Source organism: Suillus subaureus, assembly GCF_016647635.1.
Source record: "Suillus subaureus strain MN1 chromosome Unknown BJ212scaffold_11, whole genome shotgun sequence".
Taxonomy (NCBI): Eukaryota; Fungi; Basidiomycota; class Agaricomycetes; order Boletales; family Suillaceae; genus Suillus; species Suillus subaureus.
Window position 1 is genome coordinate 1043928 of NW_024538567.1, and position 21800 is coordinate 1065727.

Here is a 21800-nt window from a genome sequence, read left to right on the forward strand (position 1 = left end):
TTTATTGATTTAACAGAACCGTGACAATACTTCGGGAAGAGAATCCATTGTTGTCGACAGTGTATCCTTTCGCATAGTGAGCCACAAGTCATTTACAGAAAACGCGTACTCACATGAAGAGGCACCGTCGACCTTGACTTTCTTTGTACGCTTTCCTTGGGTGACTGTAGAAGAACTATCAGGTTGAGGACGCTTGCCCCGTTTTCTCTGGAAATTGCAGAGGGTACGAGTCAGGCCGATGTAGAACGAAATAACACTTGTGATACTGACAAATCTGTCATCAAATTGCCTCTTTCTGCACAAATGCACAAACGTGATGAGGTTTCAAGCAGCACAAAAAAGCGATCAAACTTGCCTCGCGAGTGCCTCTTCAGCTTTCCGTTTATCCTCCTCCTCCTACTCAGACGACCGAATACATCAGCAAATCATCTAAGCAAAAGATAGAGGATATCTACGGGGGCCCACCTTCTTGCTCCTCTGGAACCTTTCCAGAAACGACCCATCGTTTGAGAATACGTTGGCCGGTTTCGGTTTCGGCGGGACCTTGCTAGACGAGGTACCAGGGGGAAAAGTTGAGGGCAAAATAACCGCGGTCGGAAAAGCGTATCCCGGGTAAGGCTGAGGTGACGCAGTCATCGATATTATGCTTTGGCAAATGGATTTCTACGGGCTCTGGGACTGGAACGATGAATAGAAAGCGTTCTTCGGGAGCTGTCCTTATATAGTCGTCTATTTATTTGTAGCTGTTGGCTCAAGTTGTTCCTGGAATATCTTCATGACTCGGCCGTCTGGCGCTTGGACTCTGTAGTAAGTTTAACTCTGATAGTACTTGCAATGACTACTAGCGGGACCTCGCTGGCTCTGCTTTCAATGGCACGAGCATGCAAATTCGCTCTAGCAAATGTGGTTTGATATCAGATGGTCCAGATCGCTCGTCTCGCTCTCACTTTCGCGCTTCCAGGTGCTTCCTCTCCGAGTTCACACCGAACCACTCGCAATATTAATATTCCTTCCATTCGCATCCATCCCCCCTGTTCCCAGACGATATTAGGCTACATCCGGATAACAAGCATAATGGAAGGTGATGCGTAACACATATGTTTTCCTTGGCTTGCCTTGTGAAATATCTTATCGCAATACACCCCAAAAGACTCTAGATCTTTCGAACCAACTCACAGCAAGTTTCTTCGCTCGTGTTTTCAGGCGATTTCACATTCAACTATACATTTTTTCGAACTGGCTGGAGTTATGATATCATTTGGACGGATCCCTGGATTACGTGCAGCGGGCTAGCATGACAACCCAGAGACCGCGATATCAGCATGCACCAGGGAGAAAGTACCAATCATCCAGTAACCACAATGCAGCAATACCGTCGCAAACTTCCAGACACTCCTCTGAGCAGAACTCAGAGATTACAGCCATCATGGTCGACAAACATCCTGGCGCGAAAGAGCTGCTGTATACTTGATGAATGTTTGACAGCGCCGATGTACTTCGGGCGTTCATACGGTATCATGCCTGGGCCAACAAGAGCACAGAATTTGCTCATGATCAAGCACTTTGATGCTTGCACCTGACGTATACGTAAACGGTTGACCACCAATTGTAGATAACCTTGCGTATGGTCCATGACACAAGCCCTGGCAATGAACATCTCTTTACATAGGTATGCAACTGTGCTGGGTCACCTTGTAAGTAGGCTGATCCCTCGCACGCCCGCAGAAAATTAAATGGAAATAGCAACATCGGACGTCGTCCCCCTGCGTGAGAAGACGTCGCAGAAGATCGAAACAGAATCAACAGGGACATGCAATCTGCAAATTGTTCAGTCTTCGCATCGGTTATGATGCGGAGATAGACGTTCTCACCTTCTTCACATGAGCCTTTCATACTGAAGCTAATTAGCTGGTTCAATCGGTGCATGCATGCGATCCGTTCCCGGGCTCTCCTGAGATCCCCGTCGCAGTTTCTCGACATATATGAACGTCAACACTACCAGGTCCACCATATGTTCGACTGGCGAAAAGACCTCTAGGTATGCTTCATGTCCTGCCTTCTTGAAACCAAGGTTCAACGGGTGATGCCGCGCAACTTCCGTAGCACCGAGCATGAGCTGACAGACATGAACCGCGTTATACATTTTTGGTTAAGAATATGCGCAGCTGACTTACGATGCATTCGCGCGGGCCGATCTTCCACTTGTATAAGTGTCCGTCAGGACCTCGGAAAACGCGCCGCCTGCAAGATAAAGTAAAGTATTAGAAGAACTGAACAGACCATACGTGATACATTCTCACCGTCCAAGAATCCCCTTAGTCGGAATGAACTGAGAAGTCGCCAAATTCATCCCGGCATACTCGATGACAGTTGAAGTAAATGTGTGCCACTCGATCTTTGCTAGGATTTCTGACGATTCTACTCGGCCAATATTGAATTCGTTTGGGACATGCTTTTTGACGACCGTCTCACGAGTGCCGAACGAGAAGGAGGTCGAGGTCGAGTACAGAACATGACCCTGCTCATTTGTAATCACGGTGTTACGTACATGAGGTGGTTTGAAGGTGAGCTTCATATCCGTTGTCTGCGGAATCAAGGATATTCGACAGGTTCTTATCGTCTGCAGTGTCAAGTTGCGACAAAGTAAACACTATCATCGTGTTCGTGAGAGGGCCTATCAGGATATTTTAAACCTCGAGTCTATGGCACTAATAATCTCAGACTCAGGATGAACGTAATGTCATACATAAGAAGTCCTTACAGCAAGATTTGGTAGGTTACCGATGCGACTTGGGCGATTTTGAGTGCTCGACAATGATGTCCGGTGCCCCACACCAGGGGATGAACTGTGCAAACTTGAGTGCGCGTTTGACAAATATAGCTGCAGCGTACATGAGGTCGTACCGAAATAGATTCATACTGAAACATTGATCATATATACCTGTCAATCTGACATGATAACAAGCCTTGTTGTGACTGTTCACAAGAGCTGTGTCCTATCGGTTGCGGATCCTGAATTAGAAGAACAGAGTGACAGGCGTAACCTATGTGGAGTCTCATACATGATGCGAGGTCAATGTTGGATGCTTTCACGGCGGTCAAGCAGCAAGAGGCAGAGAGAGTATCCGACTCACCGAAGGAAACTTGGAATCTATATGTAACTTGCAGCTGTAAATGGGCTTGTGTAATTAGCACCGGTCCACCGGATACCCGATGGATAAATCTATCGCCTCTGGAGTTGGAACGGACAATAATACGACTCTCGCCCAGGCCCCATGCTTGCTCCTGCGGGCTCTCGCACCTAGCGATCCTCCGGCTATGATTTTGGGGTTTCATAATTGAAGGGCAGCAGGGCATTCGGCTGCTGTCGATACTGACATGCGGCAAGGGTATCGCCGACTGACACGTTTCTGTGAGGACAAGTACACGTGTTTCTGGTGCATACTCCGGCCAGTAGTGGATGATATATGCATAGTCCGGTCTCCATGGTCGTCATGGATGACGAGGAGGAACTACATAGAGCCTAGCTAAGCACAGCTTTTTAGAAGCGGCATCACACACGGCAAGGTGATCGCGTAGCCTTTAGTTGACATCATCTGGCACGTGTTGTCGGCGCTGTGGGACCAGGGGCACCATATAAGGTCCTCACAATTACAACCGAACCAGCCTTCGATTTCTCTCCCAAACTTTCATCCATTACCCCCAAATTCATATTCAACATCGAAATGGAGTCCACCGCTAAAGCTACCACCAACCAGCCCCAGGCTGCCATCCAAATGAGTACGTTTTTTGCGACTGATGAGACATGATGTTATTCATGGCGACTGCGGGTCAATTTCAATAGGCGTTGTGAGCCCTGCTCCTGTCAACAACAGTCAGAACCACCAGGAGCACCACGCTAAGCGTCTCCGTGGAGGAGGAGCTGCCAAAGTACAGTTTTTCGAAAGTTGAAAGTCGAGAATGGTAGTTGACCTTTGTTCGCTCTACCCTAGGACTGCTTCCTTGGTGCACTCGAGTGTTTCCTGTGCTTCGGTGAGTCCAATCCCAATAACACCTTTCAGCTATAGACTAAAACTCCTCATAGAATGCTGCAAGGTGATTGGTGGAGATAGTGACTTCTTTAGAATTAACCTGACTATGACCGTCATTTCAGGACTGCTGCGAATGCTGGGCAGATATTATTTGTACGTCCTACGTCATGTATCTTTTTCAGCTGGACGGCACTGACTTGTCACATTTAGGCTGCCCTTGCGAGATGTGCTGTTAAATGCCCTCCCGCGTTTGAAGTCTGCTCATAGCATGTATCTTTCCTTTCACAACCATGACTTTTGTAACGTCGCCTCTTCGATTAACATTGTACTGCGATGAACCAGTTGTTGTAGAGATCAGATAGGCTTGGCATATTATGTACCTTTGATGTTCTTGATACACCTGACAAGCGCACTACTATTTTCGGCCCCTCGGGGTTCACGGCAATTAAGTTTCGTTTCGACAGTCACTACATGACAAACGTTCGAACTTCGAAGTGCTAGATATATGATACAAGGACTCCCCTTCGGTCGGCTCTACGACAATGTACTGTGTTTACAGTAGCAGTCACATTGACACGAATATCTCGCATTTCTGCAGTCACGATAAAGCCGTCGTATTGCCAATAATTATTTTTGTCGATCTGATACCTGCCTCCATTCTGAAGTCCGACAACACCATGAAACGAAGCAGATGTCGCCATGATAGTAATGAGCAGCGGTAAAAAGGAGACAGAATCATGAGCGCACGACAACACAGCACGACGTGGTGGACGCAGTAGCACCCGATGCTGGCGGTATCTCGTGCTTAATACATGTAGATGGTGTGGTATCGAAAAGCTCAAACAATCTCCTTCACCTGTCCTCCCCTCCTAGACCATGGCGTTATACTGAATTTACCCCACCACGCGGGCCATAGTGTCAAGGTAGTAACAGCAATCCAGCAAAGGCCTACAACCACCAGTGTTGCCGGATTTGTTGAGTGGAAAACAGAGATGCCCAGAGCGGTAACAAAGCAGAACATTCTGCGTGGAAGTGAATAAACCTTGAATCATGCTATGCAGAAATATTGCTTACGCCCAGATCAAGTATGCATATGGAAGGCTGTACATGATCGCTAGCGCTTCGACGTCTGCTTGTGTGTGAATCATACGGGCCATGAACGATGCCTTGAAGGATAAATGAACATAACACCCTTCAGCATACAAACAGACAACGCACGGCGCCTTTAGCTGAGTCTGTGCCCCATCCACGGCACTCGACAGCGAGAAGCATGGATGCTACCAAGGAACTGACGGAGCACATCGCCGACAGATAAATGACCACGGCTGCTGCGCTGATGACCCCAGGAACAGCCAGAAAACCAACGTTAACAGCCAACATCACGGTGGACTGGCCAAAAAGGTTCATCACGGAAAGTGACAGTTTGAGAAAACCACTTACAAAGATGGTAACGTTGCTCCAGTCGCTATTGAGTCTGCTAATGAGCTTGGACCATTTAGGATAGTTCAAAATATTGTCTATCCATGTGTTTTGCAGGAATTTGTACTGTGCAGCTGGTGCGCCCCAAAGGAAGGCGTTCGCAAGCCTTAGTCGGAGTGTACCTTTTTGTCTACTTTGTTCAACTTCGTAGACTGACTGATTGGCGTTGAGACGCGCGCCGACTTGCCCATAGAAGTTCAAGAATTTTGAACGAGCTGAAGAGTCGATTCAGTGATCACGTCCATTGTCTCCTGCACGGTTTCTATGCTCACCGAACAACCGCATGAGGCGAGCTTACGGTGTGTAAGTGGAAGAATGATACAGGAGGGCTATACATCCCACCTAGTACGCACATGAGATGAGCAGGCAATTCCACACGCTCATCACCAGATTGTGTTAGAGGCTTTACATATTCCACTAGATGGTTTGAAAGATCCAGCATGCTTTGTAGCGTGGAGAGATCATAGGGAACAACAGAGGTATCGGATGTCAGAAAGTCTACAAAGACGTCCCAATTCATTATTACGCGAAAACTAACTGGGAATAGCCAACCTGAGTGTGCATGAAGAAGAACATGCTTCAGTTCCGTGGCAATCTGAGGTTGGATGGGAGCATTGTTCGGGTATAGTTCGCAGTGCGCCCTTCACGATCATAATGTCGGCCAACGAGAACGTTAAACTAAATGCATCGTTAGAGATGTAGGGCAATATAGGTGATGAGCTACGTACACAACGCGATTCGACGAACCAATACTGTGCCTCGAGTGCGATCTCTGTTGTTTGCCTATAAGTCAACCTGGTTCAGGAGAGCCAAGAGACACCCACTGATGTGAGTATCTGATTTGACGCCCTTGACATGTTCGTAGATACGTATAGGATCCTCAAAATCCTGCAGCCAGAACAAGAGCCGTTTGTCGTGTTGCACGAAGTAATAATAACATGCGTCTTCTCGCAACTCTAGAACAAGATATGTAGAGTCATCGATGAGATCATTGGCTTTCAAGAGTAACTGGTGGGCTAGGTGGTTGATGACCTTGAGAAGCTTGTTCTTTTTGCTTCTCAGATTTGCGTCGGTAAAAACGTGCTTTAGAAATATTATAAATGCAGACCAAGAATCAAAATGAGACACTACGACGTACCCGGGTGGCATCATAGAAGTACAATGCTCCCTCCGGATGTACGACAGTTTCCCAACCGTCAACAGGCTTTTCTGAAAAATCCTTCTTTTTGGCTGGGATAGACGTGGTCTTGCTATCACTCCTATATCATGACCAATCAAACAAGTGAGATCAAAAGAAACACGACAGAACAAAAAGCATACACGAGTACCCTTCCCTTGTATCTCTGACAAAGCTGTGGAGCCAACGGTTTGAACTTGCTAGGATCCCATTCCATTGGCGATGGTGACCAGGAATTGATGGAACTGCAGGAACCTTGAGCAGGATGTTGATTGACCTGAACTTGAAGCTGGTTTGCTTGGAGAGATGAGGTCTGACTTAGACCGTTTACTGGCGTAAGGACTGGATGCATGGTGCTCGCAGCTGTAAAAACTGCTGTCTCTGGTTCTGCATCGCTATTCTTTAGCGAAGCTCTCTGATGATAGTACGCAAGGAGACGGCTCAAAAACGTTCGTAAACCAGACTGCACAGCTCGGATACCTAACTTGCGAATGCGGAATATACATTGGCGTATGATGGACCGGATGTGTGGTGCAGCTGTGTTGAATAGGAAGCCTAGCCAGTTTAGGATCGCCCGTAGGTACAGAACCATGAAAATGAGCTTCAGGCCTAACCCCAGTGAGTTGGTGGACTAAGAGGTGCATTTGGCTAGCGTCAGTGGCTGCGTCACAGCATGAGCGCTTACCGCACAGCCCATTTTCGCAGCTTGCATTTTCTAGGCCCTCTACCGCATCAACCGAAATTCGAATATTATCGCGCAAAGTCCGAATCATGCCATGCACCACTTTGTTTTCTCCCGAAATTACAAGGAATATTTTCAAGTTCTTGAATCCTTTTCTCAGAACCCGAAGCTTCTCATGAGCCCAATCCACTTCGTCTCCAGGATCTCACAGCAGTCGCGACAACATGTCATAGAGTGAGTAGTGCCACGTCCGGTGCTCGACGTCGGACGTGCTATGGGATACTCAAACGTTTCTTGGACTATTGCTGATGTGCATACCGTCGTTTGTCGTTGAAGTTCGGGATATTGATTTTGAACCATCAGACGAGTCGGATGATTAGGATGATATCCCAGACTTCTACGAGGAGCTCATGGGTCGAAATATTGTAAGTGATCAGGTCTTCCCGTGATTGGTATGCGTCTCCTCTCATATGTTTAAGCACCTGGTTCAAGACCTTTTGCCTCCGGATTTGTTATACATGCTTCCTTATGCTCGCCAGATCAAGAGGATAGCTTCGCCTGAAGCCGAGCATCGATGGCCTCTCCCCGAAATGCCTTCGATTCCCTGCTATATCATCAATTGGTCTACCCAATGGAACATTTTCTACCCCATCCTACTTGCATGATCATGAACGATCAAAGGGAGGATTGGTTATTTCATACATGACATGCATAAACACGCTGCAGTTGTAGTCGTACTCATTGTCTAAGTAGCTGCACATTTTAGTTTCCTTTCGTGTTATGCCAGTCATATAGCGATACTCGAGGCTGAAACATTTCTGCAATAGCTAAAGAGGGCAGAAAAAATACAATAAGGATACAGTAAAACGATACAACAGCTGAAGCTTAGGCTACACTTTCTCTATCCATCCGCCGGCGTTTACGCTCTTGCTCCTCCATGATAAGCCGTTCTGCAGCTGACATCGGCGCCGGCCGTTTCCTATCATTCTCACCGCTACCCTCTAAGCTCTCAGACTTGACAGGAGCAGCAGACTTGAAGACGTTAGGCCGCTTTAAGGGATTAACTTTGAAAGGGTTGACTCCAGGCTTTACGGCAGTTAGTTTCAGCCCTATCGGAGCAGCTGTGGGCGTTTCTGATGTGGCCGCTGGCTTTGCAGAAAATGATAGAACGATCTTTTCTGCGCCCTCCTCTCTCTTGAGGCCCTCCCCGGCAGGGGGGCTCGCGCTTCCCTCATCACTTGCCTCTTTCTCCGACTTTGCCCTCTCAATCTGCTCTGCAATCAGAGTGCGCTCCCGCTGTTCATCGTCCCGCGTAGCTCGATCCTTTTTCATAGAGGCTTCTTGCTTTGCGAGAGCTTTCGGGCTGCTGTCGATCCACGCAATGAACCACCCTTTCTCGGTCTCATCCACGCGCGCGATACCTGAGCGCCCTAAATGTTTAGCGAACTCGGTAAGAGTCACCCAGCGGGTGGCGTTCATGTGGAGGTGATTCTTATCTTGGATGAATTCTTGGTAGACTTGATTGACACGCACGCGTTTCGTGTTATATCTAATGAGTGACGAACAAGGTTCCAGATATTAATATCAAATTGAAACAGAGCTACGCACCGTCTGCTTAGAAGTTGGACGAAATCATGCTGGAACTGGCTCGAGAAATCGGCAATATGCCGCCCGGCATTCTCGCCGACGACAAGCATTTGGCGAAGATGGGCTTCAGACTGAGCATGGCACTTGAAGCCGTTCTCATCTCGGCACTGCTTCTCGCAGACTTGGCAGTACCACCGCAGGCGCTGTAGGCCCTTGGATTTCATCTTATTGGCGAGATACTTTGGAGTTCCGACTGGACATTGAACATTAGCGGAATTCGTTCTTATAAATGTTAGTCTAACTGACCTTCTGCGCGCGGCATGTTGGGCAATAAACAGGAGGTCTGGGTAAGATTAGGGTAGTTCGCTGAATCACTGAATGGGATATGTGGTCACTAGTTGAGAAGCTCTAGAAGATGAGCTTAGTCATCTTGAATGTTGTAATATGTCAAATGCTCACGTGACCCATGGCTATGTAATGACGGTCTCACTTGCCAGCGCAGCCGCTTTCAGACTGTACAAAGGCCCACAGCAAGCGCAGGGACTATGCTCAGCGAGAAAGCCAAAGGGAAACAGCGTGAAATAGACCCGCCTCTTGAACGGCCCTCGTCCTCAACACCGCCGGATGATTCTAGAGACCTGACGATCCGGTTTACTGAGGGTATCCCCGACTTTAACCTCACAGTCCGTCCGAAGGACACGGTCAGGGATGTTAAAGCTCATGTACGTGGTTGAAAGTATGATTGTTATTTGCCTTATGTGCAGATAAATACAGATAGTTGAAGGTCTCCCCCAATTGAAAGATCGTCGACTTCGTCTCATACACGCTGGGCGTCTGCTAACGGATGGAACGCTCCTTCACGAATGGCTGGCAACCCTCGAGGAGCGACAAGTCCGTGCTTCTGCCCGTTCACAAGAGATTTCAAAGGAAGACCAATTGGTGACGTGGTTGCATTGTTCTGTTGGCCCTGTGATCGAACCTGGAGAGAGTGAAGAGGAGAAACCACAAGTGTGTGGCGCATGGATATATTGATTCGTGTTCACTTATTGCTTGTTGCTATAGGTCGCTCAACTGCAACCGCTGAGGGGATTTGACAGGCTTGCTGCTGCAGGATTCTCTGAAGATGACATTGCGAATTTCAGACGGCAATTTCATAGCCAATCATCGTCAAATTATCTTGACATTGAGTTTGAGAACGAGGATGACTGTACGGTCTCTTAAATTTACCAGAAAATATGCTTACCATACTGCAGATGACGAACACGCGCGAGCTCTCGAAGAACAATGGATAGACTCCATGGATAACGTCAACACAGCGTCCCTTTCTTCTGCCTCCTCACAGAGTCTCATTCTCCGGGGTATTGTCATCGGATTTTTCTTCCCGATCATACCATTTTTCTTCCTGCGTGAAACGAAGGCCGCAGTTTTCTGGGAAGAGGGTGAGCACGAGAGTGGGGAGAGTGTGATATTTTCGTCAGTGTCCTTTTCTATTTGCGAATTGACCGTAGCTGACTGGTACCTTAGACGGCGCACACAAGTAGGAGTTGTTTTTGGATTCTTGGTGAATTTACTCTTCGGGATGTGGAGATATTTGCTGGACACGTCATAAGTGCACATGGAATTCTTATCATTGGAACTTGGTGAGGGTCCTCGAAAACACCCTCATCGATTAGAGTACACTAATATGGAGCTTCTCCACAGAGTTGAGCTGCATTGCAATTACCTATACACTGCAAACATGGTACAACATTCATATCGATGCAATAAATTATCCGTGGATTATTGTCAGGTGACTTGCCAGATGTTTTGAGTGACGACACGATTTCCTCAGCTCCTCACCCAACATAACATCTGGTTCCGAGAATAGACAAGTATCTATTTGAATTTCTTGCAATGGAACGACATCGATATTACAATCTATGGTTTGGTTTCTGAAGGACGTACTTTTGGTGCATACAATTTCAGTGGGTGGGTGTTAGACTTGACATGACAGTGCGTGACTCTTCGCAAAAGACCCCTCTAGCTCTTACGAAAACCGTGCAGATATGAATATGGGAAACTCGTCATAGCGTTTGACGAAGCCCACCCTCTGAGCAACATGAGTAGCAAGGGTATTCGTCCATCCGATATTCTTGGCAGGACAATCAACGCCTACTGTCACAACAATGATGCAGCTTTATATATATATATATCTTGGTTGGGACTAGAATGCAGACTCTCTGTCTGGTACATTGGCTAATAATGTTGGAAAGTTCCGCCATATCATCGGATTCGGTCGTCCACTGTTTGTCCTCATGTTTTGTCCTAGTGTTCAGTTTCGTTGACCATGAATGGGTAGAAATCACTCATGAACAAACGGACCATCACCGGGATTATGACGCTGGCTGCTCAGAAGCTCTGCAAATCCAAAATGTTTAATCCTCGAGACATCAACCAGGCTCTCGCCGTACTGTCTCAGAGATTCGGTCCCGACATTTGCTTCGGTCACCTTAATGTTGTCTCTTATCTCGAAAAAGGAGTGGCTAGTCACCTGCGCGTGTGCTTCTCGATGACCGAAGATAGGTCGTGGGCATTCACCGGTTATCCATCGGAGCCCTTTATGTCTTGCGTTGCAGCAATTCTACTCCACGGGACGTCCAGAAGTCTGACGGACGCTTTGGAAGTTTTGAAGGCGAAGGCTGACGACGGGATGGTCGAAACAGGACAATGCGGAGAGCTGGCCAGCAGACTTTTGCTACTTCTTGCCAAGGACATGTACGTTCGCAGTAATATCTCCACAGGCACGATCTCGGATCTACACTAGAACGGAAGCGAGGATGCGGAACTGATACAACTGCCAGAAAGTCTCTGTCGTCAATTTCCTGGAATACCTTTTTGGCGATGAGTTCTGGCCGAAGGCGGGTGAAAAGGCTAAGGCAGCTTTTCAGCATGCCTATATCAATTTTTCGCATTGGGTGTCCATGGAAAACTTTATCTCGGCGAAAGATTCCAAGTTAGCTAGCATTGAGTCGTTGAGGTAAGCTTCTACTCGTTGTCAAGCAATATTATTTCTTAGATACCGTTACACAGCGCTAGATGCGACTCCAAAGAGTGGACTTTACGACACTAGCATCGTACAAGTGCGGTGCAATGCTGCCATCTGCAGCCGCTCGTCGACAAGATGATTCCCATCTATTTTGACGATCCTGCCCTTGGCTCCAATGATGCAGACCGCGTGTCGCAGATGTTTATTTCAGATAAAGCGGGGAAGATTTCCAATGAGCGAGACGTAGGGTTCATCACGCGTAGACATGATTCCATACAATGCTTATCGGAGCTCCCCTGCATCGCTCTCCTTCTCGACCTCAATGTGGACTCGAAGCTTAGCGTTACATTTCCCAAGAAGTCAAAGCATTCTAAAACCGACCAATATCTGCGGATCTACGCTTCTGGAATATGCGGCACCACATTTCCATTCTTACGTGATCATTTCAATGTTGCGAAACTGCTGCGTGGGGTTGTCTCGCGACAGGAAGAAGCGCCATCGCAGAGTCTGCAGACCAATTTTAAACATCTAGATGCACTCGTCAAATTTGGGAGTATTGCTACGTTACGCCACTCGCGATGGGAGGCACAAGATGTACTGTGATTCATTCACAACTCGAACCGCATGTGAAAACCGGACTCGAGGGAAGAATTCCGCACACTGCGTCCGCGCTAACTGTTAGTTGTATGGCGATTATGGGGGAAGCTCACGATGTCAAATACGTCCATGTCATTCGTTGATCAAGGGTCATCGGGAAACCCATTAATGCTTCCGGTGCGGGTCCCAGGAGCTCTTGACATTGGATCACTAGTCGCTGTCACAAATCTAGGAAGTGGTTCCAGACACGCGTCAAATGTAAATATATTGCATGCTGAGCGCTGTTCAGCCGGGATCTTTGAAACTATCCGCCAATCAAAAGTGCCAACGTGATAGAATGTCTTACCGCAAACTGAACGTTCTGTGACTGTGAGCCTGTTAGAGCAGTTCATTGCGTGAAGATGCTGGTAGTTGCTGTACAAGTGAAAGAGCTCGAGGCATGATGTAATCTTATCATGATCAATTAGGTTAACACTAAACGCGCCGCCGCGTGTTTGATCCCAAATTTTCGACCGAAGCTCTCATTCAGCCTTTGTAAACGACCTTTACGACCATTCATCCATCGTCTCTTTCTCTTCATAATATACCTGCCTGAGGTCTGTGTTTTGTTGCTGATCTATAGGTTGATTTTAACGTGAAAAAAATGTTAATCTGATTATCATCATGGATGACGCACAGATGGATCTTCAATCACTTGCGAACTTGTTCGCGACAACTTACAACCCTGATCCTAATGTACAGAAGACCGGCGAGCTCCAAATACGCAAGGTAATGTCTTGTTTTATTAGACTGCGGTTATCGCGCTGATCGCCCCTGCAGATCGGTGCACAGGAGGGCATGCTAACTGCTCTTCTGCAAATCATCGCATCTGATGGCGTTGAAATGTACGCCTACTCTTTCTGCAAATAGTTTCACGGTGCTCATGATACTAACTCCATGACAGAGCTACTCGTCAAGCTTGTAGTGTTTACCTCAAGAATCGCGTGCATACCTCTTACATCCTTCCGCCAAATCCACGCCCAGACCATGTTCCAATTGCTCAGTCGGACCGCACCGCACTAAAAGCCAACATTCTTCCACTTCTTTCTGCCAGTCCGAGCCGCTCCATCACCGTCCAGGTCGCAGCAACACTTAAGGACCTTGTGGCGCATGACTTCCCTGATCGCTGGTCATCTCTTTTGGATGACGTGAAAAGGCTCTTGGGCAGTGGAGATGTGAGAGAAGTGGGAGCTGGTGTCGTAGCCTCACTCGAGTGCGTTAGGGCGTTCAGGTATGTATTTCATTGTGTTATCTTTCGTATTGCTCTAATGAACGCGTAGATTCCGCCAAAAAGCCGACGTCCTACCAAGCATTATTGCCACTCTTTTCCCTACCCTTGTCACCATCGCTGATGGCATGCTCAATACCTCCCCATCCCAACCTGCGTCCCAGGAGATCCCTGCCATGCTGCACCTTATTCTCAAGACGTACAAAACTGCAATTATTGTCAACCTTTCCCCACATCAGCAGAGCCCAGAATCACTTGTTCCCTGGGGAAGACTCTTGTTCCGCGTTGTGGGGATGGTTGTCCCCGTGGAAGGCGTTCCAACTGACGAGGAAGATCGGGAGAAATGCGAATGGTGGAAGGCCAAGAAGTGGGCGTATGGAATCCTCGGTCGACTGTTCCATCGGTGTGTATCATCTTTACATATTATACGTGTCTCTAAGAGCATATTAGCTTTGGAAATCCCTCTCAGCTCCCGTCACCGATGCAGAATGAGTATGGCGTATTTGCAGAGCACTTCGTGACTACCTTCGCTCCTGAAATCTTCAAGGTGTACCTCCACCAAGTCGAGCTATATGTTTCAGGGCAGGCATGGCTAGGCAAGAAATGTCAATACCAGATCTTCCAGTTTTTCACTGAATGGTTCGCATTGGTCTTCGATCCCTCGGATTTTATTGATGCGTTTTTCCACAGTATTAAGCCGAAGTCGACGTGGATACTCCTGAAGCCCCATGTCGACAGCCTTGTGGCTAACTTTGCATTCCCCCAGCTCACTTTTAACGCGTCCAAACAAGCCATGTGGGAGGCCGATCCCGTAGAATACGTCCGTGCTAGTGTTGGTGAGTTTACGTGGTCGCTCTCTCCTGTTATCCGTGTCAGTGTCTCACATGCCAAAGACGAGTACGAGAACTTCTCGTCCCCCGTGAGTGGTGCGACTTCGTTCCTCCTCTCCCTCGCAAGCAACCGCACAAAAACGTCCTTCCTCCCGATGCTCCAGTTCATCAACACTGTCTTGCGCTCGTACGTCCCTGTTACTTCTACTACATTCATCAACTCACCAAAATACGATATAGAAGTCCTACACCGGCACAGCGCTTCGGCGCACTTACGATGATGTCAGTCCTCGGCCCTTTCATCGTCCGCCATCCCGATGTCAAGGGAAGCATCGAGCAGTTCATGGTACAATACGTCCTGCCAGAGTTCACATCGCAGGAGCCGTACTTGCGGAGTGTGGTATGTCTATTTATATTACTCAATCTTCTTGAGTTGATGCGGTTCAGGCATGCGAGGTGCTTGGTGTAGTGACCAAGGCCGGTATCACATGGGTCACTGAAGAGGTAGGCATCTCTACTACAAGTTTTGTTTTCTCGCTGACGTCGATCCTGCCTAGAACTTGAGCAACCACTCCCGTGCTGTGGCGTTGGCCCTGGATGATCGTGAACTCCCGGTACGTGTACAAGCTGCGCTGGCCATCACCGAGCTGGTTCTCGTTCACGATTCTGGTGCGTTAGAAATTTTCTCCCTCTTATACTGCGTCCAAGTCAACTTTGGTTCTCTAGTCAGGGACGCTGTCGCTCCGCAAGTAGGCAAGGTCGTGCAAGGTGCGTCTCATGTCCAACCCCACTGATTTACTCTTTGATTTCGATTGTGGCTGTTACAGATCTTCTCAAACTCTCCGATGAGACGGACCTCGATGTCCTCAATCACAGCATGGAAGCCATGGTTGACCGGTTTCAAAACGAGCTTCTGCCTGTGGCTTCGCAGCTCACTGCACGCCTGGTGAGCGTTTGTCCTCTAGTCACCTCTATGATATGCTGACGGCATGTATATAGTGTGAATCTTACTTACGCCTTGCAAGAGAGGGTCTGGCACAACAGAAAGAAGCGGTTCCGGACAGTATCGATGTAGAATCACTCATGACAGATGGCGATGACGATAAAGTATACGGCGCTATGGGGGTCGCCAAAACTATTGGGACTGTGCGTGTAGCCTCGCCATCATGTTCATTCAACGCATCTCATAAAGCTGCACAGGTTGTCTCGTGCATTGACTCCTCGCCTGAGATCCTGTCGCAGGTGCAGGAGGTGATCATACCCATCATCCGGTTCACCCTTGAGAATAAGTTGATTGGTGCGTCTGCTCTTTTTGTTGCTCAAAGGGTAACACTGATCGTAGCGTCTGTAGATTTGTTTGATAATATGTATGACCTCGTAGACGCCCTTACCTTCCGTCTTCACGCGATATCACCGAACATGTGGCCGGTGTTCGAGTTGACTTATGACCTCTTCAAGAATGATGCTGTTGATTTCCTTGATGGTGCGGCTCGTTACTTCCCGCACATATTTGGATTGTGTTCCTCATGGAGGTGATAATTTGCAGAAATGCTCCCCTCGCTGGACAACTTCGTATCGTATGGTACCGATGTGCTGAAGGCACGCCCTGACTACAGGTCGAAGGTGTTGGACATGTACCGCACGGCTATGACGAGCCCACAACTGGGGGATAACGACAAAATTAACGGATGCAAGCTGGCAGAGTCCATGCTCCTTAACCTGCACGGCCACATAGACGACGTAAGCCTTTGTGTTCATAATTCTCACCCGCGACTCCTCATCGTGCTTCTGCAGCAACTCCAGGATATTGTCATCATCGCCGCAGACCACATCGACAAAGGCGAGACTGCCTCATTCCGCCTTGCCAACCTCGAAATTCTCGTCAACGCCGTCCTCTACAACGCCTCCGCGGCGCTTCATTTCATGGAGGCCTACAAGCCAGGGTTTTCACGCACATTTTTCGAGCGCTGGTTCGTAGCAATCAACAGCGACGCCAAGCTCCCACGCGTGCACGATAAGAAGCTGAGCATTTTGGCGCTTTGCAAGTTGTTGGAGATGGAGGCTGGCGCGATTCCGGAGGGATTGAGGGATGGATGGCCTGGGATTGTAGGCGGCGCTTTGAATATTTTCAAGGCGCTGCCTCAGGCTGTTGCGAGTGGGTTGCGCATTGTTGGTATGACTGGTAACTTGACTGATGGTATGATCTTGTAGAGCGCAAGGTGTTGGAGGATCAGCTGGTTGAAGGGAGCGACGATGAAGATGAGGACGAAACTAGATACCTCAATCTTGAGGGAGAGGAAGATGGTAAGCGTATATTACCTTGATGCGTGTTCCGATTTCTGACACCTGTGTTTTAGAGGATGTGTGGGACGAAGATTCCGCGTATCTCGAGATTCTAGCGAAAGAGGTTCGTCATAATTCCATATTTGCAACCTACCGCTCATACAAATATTATAGGGTGCTCGTCTGAGAGAAAAATCCGAGAATGCAGAGACAGGAGACGACGAATCAGATACATCCGAGGAATCAGAAATCGAGGAAGAACTCGGGTTTTTCAGTCCACTCGACAACATCAACACATATGTCACCTTCAAGCAAGCGATGCAAAGTGCGCCGTTCATTCTCATTGTCTTATACTGTTCCCCGTTTACAATGACCATTTTCACAGCTTTCCAGAATCAAAACAGTAATTTATACCAGGCAGCGACGACGATGCTCACGGTTGAGCGGCAGACTGTGCTTATGGAGGTGGTGACGATGGCGAACCAGGCTAATCGTAGTTGAGGTAGTCGTCTTTTCTGGCTATCGTAGTCGTTTCGCTTCTGCTTGTTCGATGCGTTATTGACGTGCGCTTTGCATATAAGACGAATGAATATTTACTTGTTGTGGTTATCGACGTCAAAGGGACCGAGTCCCCTTTTCTCTTCATACGCAAACGTCCTTATGTAGCACGTGGTCTGCTTTCCTCGATAAACACGACACCTTGAAGCTTTTGAATTATAATGAAGTTATTGCTTTTTGGAGGCACCTATTTCTGGTTAGTTTTGCCAAACCCCAGCTGACATCGAGGTGGCTGATACAAAAACTTCGAAGTACTACTTTATTGTGGTACTACCTGAACGCAGACTACCAAAATAGTATCACGTTGATCATATTACACAGATCTCTCCAGTTATAAGCCCACTACTTACACGCTCAGGCTTGGAGGTACGGAAGCCCGGACGTCACAGGTGCCAATTCATTACTGATAGTTAAGCGTTAAAATGGTCTACGCTAAAATGATCCGGGTTTATGTTGCCCAAGCGTGGAAGGACGACTTCACAATTGTCGCACGGGTCCTCGAGCAAGTCCCTGCGCAGCGTTTGTGTATCTGGGACATCGAGCTTGTTCGGCATCCCAGCATCGAGAGCCTGGAATGGTTTGACAGCGATACCTCTGGCATCCGCCAGCGTCACTTTGTTCCCTAGCCTTCATAAAGCAGTTCAGTTACAATAGAGGGGTATCTGCCAAATAGGACGACTTACGACTTGATGAACAACATTGGAAACGTCTCTGCACAATGCCCAATGAGCTGCCCACCATCACCCGTATAAGGCAGGTGCCTTTCATATCCTAGGACCAATCCATCCCGAGAGAGCATGTTAAATCTCGTTGTTCTCGCTATTTCTTTACGTGCGCTCTTGGGCCTATCCATATTACTTCCAATGCAAACTCGTTTGGTACCCTCTTGAAGGAACCAAGTGATCTGCACCATCTGCGGCTCCTTCCCTTTATTGTTGCACAACGTCCGACACCACTGGCAGTAAAGAATCACCAAAGGATAGTAGTAATTAGCTGTGGTGGCATCTTCAGGAATGTGTCCGGCTACGGAAAAGATCCAACCGACGAGGTCAAAAAGTGTTTCGAGCTCGAAGTTCGTGCCTTGGTAGCTGACTGTCAGTGCAGCTCCGTTTGGAAAGATACTGCTCATCCCCCTAGACCGGGCGTGAGTGCGGAGCGGGGTAAGCCTGCCGCACTTACAGTAAAGTTTCGATTCTCTCAACAACACTAGGGAAGCTCGCGTGGGCATTGTCAATGACCCCGTAATCGTTGGGCTTGTCCCTGATGTCTTTGAACAATGTTACAATCTGTAAAGATATGGTGTCAAAAGCTCCGCTATCATATAGCGAGAACCATACTTGTGTTCGACTCAGGTTGAAAGCAACCGGCATGTCTCTGAGAAACGCTTGACGAATTGGCATCCTGGCAATTCTGGTGAGTGAACAAGAGATGACAGTACAAGGTTGGGAAGTTGTGCTTTGCGATGTGAACTGGGGATGTTGACGCCATGATACGCAGAGCCTCGCTCTTATAACTAGGGCAGGAGGGAGCTCGGCTCATCGGTTCGTGTGAGCAATAACAGGTCCTGCGCGAATGCTGTCGAGTCGGAAAGTGCGCGACACGGTCCTGCTAGGTCCTGCCAAGGTCGGGACGTACCTTGACGCGACTGCGACGTGCCTTGACGCGACTGCGACGTGCCTTGACCTGTGTTGATTGGGTGATACGCCAGAGAAAGGGTTTTGAAGTTTACTTCATATGCAGTTTCGAGTTCCTAGAGGTCCCTAGTCCCTGTACCTTGACACACTTTGACACAGTCTCTAGTAGGTAACGCGCCAGTGAAAGAGTTCCGAGTTCCTAATCCTTTATCGTAATACCAGCACCGGATGCTCATCCCCGGTTCGTTTATTTGACGATGAGTTATCATGATGCTCAACGATTACCGCTAGTCGTCTATAGCATCGCGATTGACGAAGAGGTGACAAGTTGAGACCAACGAAGACAATCTGACTAATCAGCAAAAGCACAAAGTACTTCCAAGTCTGACTCGACTCGTTCCTTGGTTCCTCATCTAGATCCATCGGAGCTACTCTGAATCCGTCTTCATGTCTAGAATTTGTGACAGCACCATACATCACGGGCGCACCTGACCCTACGTATACTTCATTGTTCATCAATGATCATTTCCCACTGTTCAGCTCTATAAAGGCCACACCAATCAGACTAGAGTCCTCACCATTTTCACCGCAATGAGCCCCCCTGTATGTTTTTCCTTGCTTACCATGTTATGTTATATTGACTCTTACCTGTCAGGTTGTTGCAAGTCTTTCTAAGGTAGTACGATGAGTACACACAGCTCGGCAAAATACTCATTGCCCTCTGCAGGATTCCAACTCATCCAGGAGCCCCCCTAGAGGATGGTCCGCCAAATTCACAAATCCTAAGACTGTAGAAAAGATGCTCAAATATTCCACTGGTTTGGAAGCGACTCTTAAACTCTCCGAAGACAAGGGCTCGCGCTACATTTTTTCATCGGGCAAGGACTATTACATTTGGAACACGGCGAGCGAGCAAGGATGGCGCATTCTCAATGTAGAGAATCCCGAGGAATTGTATACCAATGTCGCAAGGGGCAAAGGAGGACTGAAGCTTGAAGAACTGCCGGATTATGGAAGTGATCTCGAAGGATGAATGTTCTTGCGACTCAGAATTTATCGTACATGGTACATGTTTGGTGTGTAACTTCACTTGCACAAGATTGTATGAGATTGTAATTTTTAATACTTGGGCCATGGGGTCGATCCGAATGTGTAGCTTGTCTTTACAGATTCAATTTCGCTCTGTATCACCACGTGCTTGTGCAGAAACCCCTCTCTTGCATGGTGTCAAGACCTTTTTCAATCGCATTCGCTCGTCAGACAAGGAAAGTGAAAGGGGTGTCAATTGACACCAAGGCGTCGGTGTCCCACTCAGATAAGCTACATAAGTTTATGTTCTATAGTTCTATTGAGTTTTTGGGATCTGACTGCACCCTTCTCTGGGGTAACGCTGTTGATATAAACGACGGAACATACTCTTCCTTCGCTCCAGCTGATTCCAGAAAAAGAAGAAGCCTGGCACGGCCCTATGGCGAGGACCTTGAGGACGACGAATCTGAGGGCGGCATTCTCAATGTCCCAAAACCTACCACTAGGTAGTATTAAAATCTTATCAGTATCAATTGAATTCATTCGACGGGTGAGCTGATGCAGTGTCATAGGATCCAAATCGCCTAGCATAAAGGAATCAATTTGAAACGAACTACTCGTCAGTCACAACCTAAAAGACCATCCCGTCTTGTGGTAACTGAATTCAAGAATACCTTGCAGCGCGGTCTTCTAGCTAGTTGCAATGCTGAGACCCTGCGTCGTACTCAGAGCTTCACCCTTCCTCTGATGACTGACCCCTGAACGGCCATTGCGTATCCCACTACTGAAAATCTATAGCCTAGAGTATATACAGCATTTTCTTCCTTGAGTGTCTGTATTGTCAAGGACTGCGCAGGATTGATCTGTTGATTCGGCCCATTGACCTCTTGGTTTTGTTGTGTCTATTTCGTGATTACGGCGATTAATATTCTAACAGCGTCTTGCAGGTTCGTCACGACGTAGATTGTCGCCACGAATACTTGGCTGGTAGGCTACGAGTTCACTCGTGACTTGTGTTACGACCTTCCGCTCGCTACACAACAGTACCATTGATTCCTCACCTCTCCCCCGCCCATTCTGCATTGTCGTCTGCCGACCAGCATCAGTGACACAATTCGCATGCATATTACTCTGCGAGTACACTGCTGTGCTTCAAGGTAGTTCAAAAATCTCGTTCACGAGTTTCAAGTAAAATAAGGCTAAATAAGGATCCGGTGAAATTGCTGATGCTAGAAACCTAACGAGCTGTCTCACAGACATCTTGCTATGTTTGGGTTAACGTCAAAGAAGCAATAAGTACACATGCATAACAAGAATGAACGCAATGTTCCTTTCATAGGTCCGAGACTGTTCTACTAGGGGTGAGTAGTATTTGTGGGCATGGACTAGCAAGTATAAAGTTGATGGAACGGGAACGTTGACGACACGAGGAACATGATAAGCACGACATCGATAGACGATCACAGAGCTTCTGATAGATGTTAACGGCTAATTCGCATATCGAAATGTTCTCGAAATCCGAATTCGAAGAAAGGCGTCGATCCCAAAAAATATGACCGTGGTTTGGCACATCAGTCAAGCGTGGCACCATGATACTTCGTTATTGGAATGATTCTCCAAA

The 21800-nt window shown here is 47.8% G+C and overlaps 9 protein-coding genes across 9 annotated transcripts; 5 read left to right on the plus strand and 4 right to left on the minus strand.

Annotated features, from left to right (window-relative positions):
- Positions 1-1750: 1750 nt before the first annotated feature.
- Positions 1751-2699, minus strand: BJ212DRAFT_107875 (uncharacterized protein). Its single transcript, XM_041329007.1, has 4 exons — positions 2301-2699; positions 2175-2241; positions 1872-2116; positions 1751-1817 (listed from the first exon to the last, which is right to left on the minus strand). The coding sequence occupies exons 1-3, from the start codon at positions 2573-2575 to the stop codon at positions 1901-1903; spliced, it is 558 nt and encodes a 185-aa protein (XP_041194609.1). The 5' UTR covers positions 2576-2699; the 3' UTR covers positions 1751-1817; positions 1872-1900.
- A 967-nt stretch (positions 2700-3666) lies between these two features.
- On the plus strand, positions 3667-4629 carry BJ212DRAFT_1347313 (uncharacterized protein). The gene is made up of 6 exons (XM_041335364.1): positions 3667-3780; positions 3845-3930; positions 3993-4032; positions 4085-4095; positions 4154-4184; positions 4242-4629. Exons 1-6 carry the CDS (start codon positions 3726-3728, stop codon positions 4265-4267), a joined length of 249 nt encoding a protein of 82 aa, XP_041194610.1. The 5' UTR covers positions 3667-3725; the 3' UTR covers positions 4268-4629.
- BJ212DRAFT_1347329 (uncharacterized protein) lies at positions 4485-7366 on the minus strand. The gene is made up of 10 exons (XM_041335365.1): positions 6831-7366; positions 6649-6769; positions 6335-6593; positions 6258-6282; positions 5853-6151; positions 5783-5803; positions 5472-5725; positions 5250-5420; positions 5106-5197; positions 4485-5053 (listed from the first exon to the last, which is right to left on the minus strand). Exons 1-10 carry the CDS (start codon positions 7277-7279, stop codon positions 4870-4872), a joined length of 1875 nt encoding a protein of 624 aa, XP_041194611.1. The 5' UTR covers positions 7280-7366; the 3' UTR covers positions 4485-4869.
- Positions 7367-8254: 888 nt separating this feature from the next.
- BJ212DRAFT_1298784 (domain of Kin17 curved DNA-binding protein-domain-containing protein) lies at positions 8255-9278 on the minus strand (the record flags this gene model as incomplete). The annotated part of the gene is made up of 3 exons (XM_041332749.1): positions 8255-8918; positions 8978-9209; positions 9263-9278. The coding sequence occupies 3 exons, from the start codon at positions 9276-9278 to the stop codon at positions 8255-8257; spliced, it is 912 nt and encodes a 303-aa protein (XP_041194612.1).
- A 223-nt stretch (positions 9279-9501) lies between these two features.
- Positions 9502-10565, plus strand: BJ212DRAFT_1269148 (DUF2407 C-terminal domain-containing protein; the record flags this gene model as incomplete). The annotated part of the gene is made up of 5 exons (XM_041330791.1): positions 9502-9678; positions 9731-9964; positions 10019-10163; positions 10210-10429; positions 10481-10565. 5 exons carry the CDS (start codon positions 9502-9504, stop codon positions 10563-10565), a joined length of 861 nt encoding a protein of 286 aa, XP_041194613.1.
- Positions 10566-11153: 588 nt separating this feature from the next.
- On the plus strand, positions 11154-12163 carry BJ212DRAFT_1347358 (uncharacterized protein). Its single transcript, XM_041335366.1, has 3 exons — positions 11154-11240; positions 11295-11972; positions 12026-12163. Exon 2 carries the CDS (start codon positions 11304-11306, stop codon positions 11757-11759), a length of 456 nt encoding a protein of 151 aa, XP_041194614.1. The 5' UTR covers positions 11154-11240; positions 11295-11303; the 3' UTR covers positions 11760-11972; positions 12026-12163.
- An 881-nt stretch (positions 12164-13044) lies between these two features.
- BJ212DRAFT_108104 (armadillo-type protein) lies at positions 13045-17671 on the plus strand. Its single transcript, XM_041329008.1, has 20 exons — positions 13045-13174; positions 13257-13346; positions 13398-13462; positions 13522-13848; positions 13898-14248; positions 14296-14484; positions 14536-14681; positions 14739-14862; positions 14919-15075; positions 15123-15179; positions 15233-15443; positions 15503-15621; positions 15675-15821; positions 15876-15972; positions 16027-16158; positions 16222-16415; positions 16470-16830; positions 16887-16979; positions 17033-17082; positions 17133-17671. The coding sequence occupies exons 2-20, from the start codon at positions 13257-13259 to the stop codon at positions 17457-17459; spliced, it is 3237 nt and encodes a 1078-aa protein (XP_041194615.1). The 5' UTR covers positions 13045-13174; the 3' UTR covers positions 17460-17671.
- A 255-nt stretch (positions 17672-17926) lies between these two features.
- Positions 17927-18744, minus strand: BJ212DRAFT_1298788 (uncharacterized protein; the record flags this gene model as incomplete). Its single annotated transcript, XM_041332750.1, has 3 exons — positions 17927-18143; positions 18200-18596; positions 18696-18744. 3 exons carry the CDS (start codon positions 18742-18744, stop codon positions 17927-17929), a joined length of 663 nt encoding a protein of 220 aa, XP_041194616.1.
- Positions 18745-19516: 772 nt separating this feature from the next.
- Positions 19517-20210, plus strand: BJ212DRAFT_1347374 (uncharacterized protein). Its single transcript, XM_041335367.1, has 3 exons — positions 19517-19753; positions 19806-19826; positions 19878-20210. Exons 1-3 carry the CDS (start codon positions 19742-19744, stop codon positions 20181-20183), a joined length of 339 nt encoding a protein of 112 aa, XP_041194617.1. The 5' UTR covers positions 19517-19741; the 3' UTR covers positions 20184-20210.
- The last annotated feature ends 1590 nt before the right edge of the window (positions 20211-21800 follow it).

Coding starts and splice junctions, on each gene's coding strand:
- BJ212DRAFT_1347313 (XM_041335364.1), top strand. CDS start 3,726: ATGGAGTCCACCGCTAAAGCTACCACCAACCAGCCCCAGGCTGCCATC. Junction 3,931..3,992: donor GTGGAGGAGGAGCTGCCAAA/GTACAGTTTTTC, acceptor GCTCTACCCTAG/GACTGCTTCCTTGGTGCACT. Junction 4,185..4,241: donor ATGCTGGGCAGATATTATTT/GTACGTCCTACG, acceptor TGTCACATTTAG/GCTGCCCTTGCGAGATGTGC.
- BJ212DRAFT_108104 (XM_041329008.1), top strand. CDS start 13,257: ATGGATCTTCAATCACTTGCGAACTTGTTCGCGACAACTTACAACCCT. Junction 13,849..13,897: donor GAGTGCGTTAGGGCGTTCAG/GTATGTATTTCA, acceptor ATGAACGCGTAG/ATTCCGCCAAAAAGCCGACG. Junction 14,485..14,535: donor TTCCAGTTTTTCACTGAATG/GTTCGCATTGGT, acceptor GTTTTTCCACAG/TATTAAGCCGAAGTCGACGT.
- BJ212DRAFT_1347329 (XM_041335365.1), bottom strand. CDS start 7,279: ATGGTTCTGTACCTACGGGCGATCCTAAACTGGCTAGGCTTCCTATTC. Junction 5,726..5,782: donor TCGCCTCATGCGGTTGTTCG/GTGAGCATAGAA, acceptor TCGACTCTTCAG/CTCGTTCAAAATTCTTGAAC. Junction 5,421..5,471: donor GGAGCAACGTTACCATCTTT/GTAAGTGGTTTT, acceptor CTTTTTGGCCAG/TCCACCGTGATGTTGGCTGT.
- BJ212DRAFT_1347374 (XM_041335367.1), top strand. Junction 19,827..19,877: donor TTGTTGCAAGTCTTTCTAAG/GTAGTACGATGA, acceptor TGCCCTCTGCAG/GATTCCAACTCATCCAGGAG.
- BJ212DRAFT_107875 (XM_041329007.1), bottom strand. CDS start 2,575: ATGAAGCTCACCTTCAAACCACCTCATGTACGTAACACCGTGATTACA. Junction 2,242..2,300: donor ACTAAGGGGATTCTTGGACG/GTGAGAATGTAT, acceptor TTTATCTTGCAG/GCGGCGCGTTTTCCGAGGTC. Junction 2,117..2,174: donor TCGGCCCGCGCGAATGCATC/GTAAGTCAGCTG, acceptor CATGTCTGTCAG/CTCATGCTCGGTGCTACGGA.
- BJ212DRAFT_1347358 (XM_041335366.1), top strand. CDS start 11,304: ATGAACAAACGGACCATCACCGGGATTATGACGCTGGCTGCTCAGAAG.